The sequence below is a fragment of the Schistocerca gregaria genome, chromosome 7, assembly GCF_023897955.1.
Source record: "Schistocerca gregaria isolate iqSchGreg1 chromosome 7, iqSchGreg1.2, whole genome shotgun sequence".
NCBI lineage: Eukaryota > Metazoa > Arthropoda > Insecta > Orthoptera > Acrididae > Schistocerca > Schistocerca gregaria.
Window position 1 is genome coordinate 557,851,076 of NC_064926.1, and position 6,000 is coordinate 557,857,075.

At 38.8% G+C, this 6,000-nt stretch overlaps 1 protein-coding gene across 1 annotated transcript in view; it reads left to right on the forward strand.

The window, feature by feature from the left end:
• LOC126281733 (T-complex protein 1 subunit gamma) overlaps window positions 1-5,528 on the forward strand; it is a 51,022-nt gene extending 45,494 nt beyond the window's left edge. Inside the window, exons 11-12 of the mRNA XM_049980914.1 lie at window positions 4,891-5,003; window positions 5,089-5,528. Of these exons, the coding sequence (XP_049836871.1) occupies window positions 4,891-5,003; window positions 5,089-5,202 (227 nt within the window). The 3' untranslated portion in view covers window positions 5,203-5,528. The remainder of the gene's footprint in view (window positions 1-4,890; window positions 5,004-5,088) is intronic.
• Window positions 5,529-6,000: the final 472 nt, after the last annotated feature.

Sequence of the window (6,000 nt, forward strand, 5' to 3'; positions counted from 1 at the left end):
AATTAACTTCATGCAATTTTAAGACATTGTTTTGATATGTAAACTCTTTTGAACAAAACAGTGCATTTGGTATAAATAGCCACTTCTCCCTTCTGCAACTATCTGCTTACATAGAAATTTGCACCCCTCCAAAGGAACTCGTCATGCTACACTGATACATAAATCATGCTCTGAGGTACAAATGATGTTAGTGTCAAAATATATACTACCAAGTATACTGCAACACACTTGAGGACAGTGTCTTTATTGACAAGTGAGATGACAGATAGTTCATCACTGTGGGAGAATGTGATAGCAAATTAAAACCAAATGAAACAAGTCACAGTAAAGGGTGCCCAAAGAGTCACATTGGTATACAGTGTACACAACCCACCTCTTTGCCCCCACCCCCACCTCTGACAGCAACACAGGTGTAAATTCTTGAACAAAAATCATCATAAAGGAGCCAGATGGCATCCTGCAGTAATGTCCCAGTTATCTTGCACCTTTTTTTGTGATGGTTCTTACAGGCTCCAGACAACTAGTAAGTTCAGATATCATCATGTCCCAGACATGTTCATTTAGCAAGAGGTGTAGTGATCTTGCTGACCAAGGCAGTTGCTGTACCCTACGAAGAGCGCATTGCATCATAGGAGCCTTATGTGGACTTGCATTGTCCTGCTAAAAAAGCATAAGACCTTTCTATCAAAGAAATGACAGTAGCACAGAGATAAAAACCTGCACATTATTGTGGGCTCTGGTTACTTTACTCTGCAGAAACACGAAATTTGTCTGCAACATGTGCCCACATTTCTTCCCTGGGCGATATTCCATCAGCCACTGCTGCTGCCTGCCTGCACAGTCCATCAAGAGTGATTATGATTAAAGTTAAACTTTCAAAACACTGTAGAAATAGCACCACTGGTCAGAATGACATCAAATTGCAACGGAATATTGTCGGAGAAGGGGGAAAATGTATGGCAGGAGAAAAATAAATAGTTACGATATGTAACAATAGATGGTGCTGTATGTCAGTATACGTAAAGGGAAACATCTGTCACACACATGATCCATTGAAGTATAAACACACCGGATACACGGCTTTTCCTCCTTTCGCATCTGTGACGTCTACCGTGACTGTCTCAGTGCAGGATCCCACTCAGCTTGTAAAGCTGTATTACAAGAATGATGACTGTGCACACATTTCTCTACAGAAGTTGTGGAGAGTTGAGTGTTTGAAAAAAGACACTGGTCCGATGACTGCCGTGGGTCTGGAGAAAATGATTCGGAAATTTGAAAAGATGGGTTCTTTTGGTGTACAACCTGGTAGGGGGAGGAAATGAATTGATTCATCGTCAGTGGAAGCAGTGGCCACAGCAGTGCAGGAGGTGGCGAGTGGTGGTGTGCAAACGTGTAGTGCATGGAGAATTGCCCAAACATTAGACATACCCGTAAGCATGGTGCGTAAAATCCTAGGAAAGATCCTTCTTTGCTATTCATTCAAAATTACCCATATGCACAAGTGGCTTCCTGTTGACCTGCCAGCAAAAGAGACCTCTGCTTTAGAATTTCTTGCTCACATGGAAGTGTACAATGATTAGCCATGGAAGATTTTGTGGAAAGGCGAAGCCCACTTCTGCCTGACAAGGTATGTCAATACAAAGAATTGCCACATATGGGCAACAGAAAATCCACACGCAAAGCAACCAGTACCACTTCATCCTGGAAGGGTCACTGAGTGGTGCGGGTTTACAGCATCATTTATCATATGGCCATATTTTTTCGAAGAGATGGGTTCTTCCCATCCTGTTATCTGAACATCACTGGTAAACAGTAGTAGTGTGCATTGCACAACCACGTCATTCCAGCTCTCCATCAGTGTGGATGTGTGGGATCATTTTTATGCAAAAAGGCGCACCTCCGCACATTGCAAATAAAGTTAAGCAGCTGCTGAAGCTCCATTTCGGAAATGCAAGAATTATCAGCCACCATTTCCCTACAGCCTGGCCATTCCAATCAGCCGATCTTAATCCATGTGACTTGTGGCTGTGGGGCTATCTGAAAGATGTTGTGTTCACTGTTAAGATTGCAAACTTATCTGCATTGAAAGCATGCATTGCACAATATGTTCTGAATGCAACCCCGGAAACACTTCGATCAGTTGTGGAATGTGCTGTTTCTCGATTTCAACTTGTTGCAAAAAACAGTGGACAGCATATTTAACACACTTTGCACTAGTTGCACAGAAATTAATAATCTGATTTGATTTTGATTGATGCTTTTTATGCGGTTTTTGGCCTCAGGACAATTAAAAACTGATTTTTCCCATTCAATTTGATATGACCTTGCTGTGGTGGGTGGGCTTACGTTACTAAAGATATCACACCTGTAGACCCATGCACACTTAGTAGTACAGTTTTTTTTAATGTCAGGCGTATACCTTAGGCATTGTTGTGTGATTCACATGTCATTTGTAGTCGACCACTATTAAATTTGATGCTTACAGTGCCATCTATTGCTATATTTTGTAACTATTTATTTTTCTTCTGCCATATGTTTCCCCCCTTCTCCGATAATATTCCATTGCAATTTGTTGTCATTCTGACCAGTGGTGTTATTTCTACAGTGATTTGAAAGTTTACCTTTAATTATAATCACTCTGTTCTATGTGGACATCCAGAACATGGGCTATAGAGGCAGGAATGCTCCACGGACCATTGTTGAAAGCAGTGACAGACCATCACTACATTGTGTCCAACATGTGCAGCAGCTTCCTATAGACGCACAATGTGACATTCAAATGGCTGAAGCAGTTTTCCACAAGAGTACATACTCACCAGTGGGGCATGGTTGTACCCTAGAATGAAAATTGCAGATAGGCCTCCTGAGCACCATCCAACCAGTGATGATCATGACAAATGAATCACTAACACTACAACCCCTCATATGCACCTAGTATACCCTGATACAACTGAACACGGTCCTGGAGGATGTTAGTAGTAGTAGTAGTAGTAGTTGTTGTTGTTGTTGTTGTTGTTGTTGAAGCAGCTTTATTCATCTGTATATGTTTTTTTTTTTAAGGATATAGGACATGTCAAAGTATTAACAAGTTTACACCAATTTAAAATAAGATAATTTGTATACATATGTATTTACAGACTTCTAGTTAGAGAAAATCATTAGATTTACTTCTGGTATACAATACTTAGGTGTTAGTATTGTGCTATGCATAGCTGGGGGGTAAGTATTTCTAAGAAGGAAAAAAACATAAAGTGAAGGTGTTATGTGGAATGTTGGATGTTTTATAATAATAATATTATTGTTATTATTTATTTGTATAACATTTTTTATCAAACCTACTCTGTTTTATCTAAGTAATCCTTCAATGTATAAAATGTATTGCATAACAGGTACTTTTTAACTGCCATTTTAAATAGGTGTAATTTTGCAATTTATTTAATCTCTTTTGGTAATTTATTGTTCAGTTTTATCCCTTGGTAGAAAATGCTGTTTTGAGTTTCATGTTTATTTTTTCTTAGTAAGTGTTAAGTTGAGTCTCTCTCTTGTTGCATTGTCATGGACAGAGCTGTTTGTGCAGTAATTGCCAATGTTATTTTTTGTGTGTCCAACTGACTGGTAAATGTATTCACATGGAGCAGTTAAAATCCCCAATGTTTCGAACAGATCTTTACACTGACCTTGACTATTATTTTTGGTTATTATTTTTATGGCTCTTTTCTGGAGTTTGAAAATTGTGTTCATATTTTGTGTGTTTGTTCTCCAAAAATGAATGCCATAGCTAAGAACTGAGGGTACATATGAATAATATGTAACTAAAAGACACTGCATGTTGCATTTTTTTCTCACAAAGTATTAACAGTTCATCCACTTTACCTTTTATTCCCCTAACATTTTGATGAAATGAACTTACTGCACCTTCTGATCTGCACCACCAAAACATATGGCTTGTGAGCAGTCATCAGTGCCCTTTCAAGTCTCATATGAACTCTCCTCCCAACATTATCAAGGCGGGCTTGATCGTAATGCTGGAAAAGATGTAAAAAGTGAACATTAAGTGGTTTCTGTCCAAGGCACGGCTTATAGTGTAAGCTCAGTCTCTATTAACAATATTATTCCCAGTTTCTCCCACAGTTGATACCTAATCCTCTTCTGTACAATTTTTAAATAAAGTCACCAAGTATTCTGTTAATAACTTACGCTTGTTAATGTTGTTGGGTGTCTGCTGAATCTCACCTGCTCCTGCAACACTGGAAGCCCCTATCCACAAGAATTTGACAGGTGGCTAAACCTACCCTCAGCATTCAAAATCAGTGTTGTAGGGCATCCTCTTACTAATGACCATTCTGCTGCCTGCCAGTTCCCACTTTTCCACTCCTGCCCTCTGTAGCCACCCCACTTCCTGTCTAGCTTCCCTCAACTGTGCCTGAAGAGCACATATTATCACTCCTTGCTCCACCATTAGTCTATTCCTACTATGTCTTCTATCTCGTGCAGCTCCAGCTTTAGTTTAGGGTCTTGCTAGGTGCCCCACTACTTTCCCATTACATTCACTCCCGTGAAACCACTTATTACACAACTTGCAATGTACCCCACAACTCAGTGAGTCATATGCTTCTCCCTCCCTGGTAGAAAACCTCTTAAATATTCTAAACTGGATATGCTGTGTTCTTTCAAAATTTAGTGAATTGGGTAAGAACCCTTTTTTACTGTCAGTGAAAATCTCATTAACTGATCTTTCTAAATCTAACTTGATTTTCTGTTTATTGCAATCTTTGTATCATCTACCAACAAAACGAACTTGACATGTGGTTGTGTTAGTGAAGAAATGTCATTAATATACACAAGAGAAATTGTGACTAAATTTGCAAAAAAATGCTTGTATTGTTGTAGGAGGTTCAACGTGGGGTATAAACGGTGACACTGGCGAGCTGGCTGACATGCATACCCTGGGAATATGGGAACCTCTGAGTGTGAAGCTTCAAGTCTACAAAACAGCAGTTGAGGTATGTTAACTATACAACCTTCCTCCCCCTCCCCCTCCTCCTTCCTGTTGTTCACTATTATTATTTTGTTGTGTTGTATTTACAGACGGCGATATTGCTGCTCAGAATTGATGATATTGTCTCGGGGTCTAAGAAGAAGGATCGTGATAGTGAAGTCAAGAAGACTGCTGAACCAACAGAAGAATCGATGAAAGAATGAAGACTCGTTTTTGCACAGTTTGGAATGCTAGATTTCCTGCCAGAAGGTTCTAATTCCTGGTACTGCTTTCTTAGCAGTCTCATACAGTATGAAGGAGGACTAATTCAACTTAATTTTTATTGAATTTGCTTAATAACTGATTTTGATTTGTAAGAAGTTGCAGATTAGCATTGTTCGAAATTGCTTGGATGTAATTTAATGAAAGATGGGAACAGACTTTTTAAAAACCACTTTAACCCTGCTTAACATCAGTGAGTTGAGTTATTGAAATGTAAGTTGAATTTACATGGCAACATACTACAATAATAAAATTTTCTCACATAAAAGGATGTGCTTTATTGTGACAACCTGGTGTACACATAGTAAGATAAACTTCTGTGTGTTCTATAGGTGAAAACAAAATTAATATTGCAAGAACGAAATTTTAAAACTGGGCTTTTACCTATGATTTTATCCATGGAAGCAGACAGAACACACCTCCTTCTCACCCTTGTCTGTCTGTACTGGCTCTATGACCACTCCCACATACAGCCCTTGGAACACATCCCGACACGACCTGTCCCAATTCTCTAAAGAATCAACTTCTCATATATAAAATAGCTTCAAACGTCTGGTTACAAATAAGTTAATGTGTGACATATATGACAATAAGAATGTAAGTGAGGAAAGGTTTGAAATTATGCTTAAAGTAAGTTGGAAGTTAAGTGCTCTCATTATGAAAGACCAGGTGAATACATTCTGTGTAATTTGAGCACCATTTTAATCAGAAGCTAGTTTTTCATGCATCTAAACATTTAT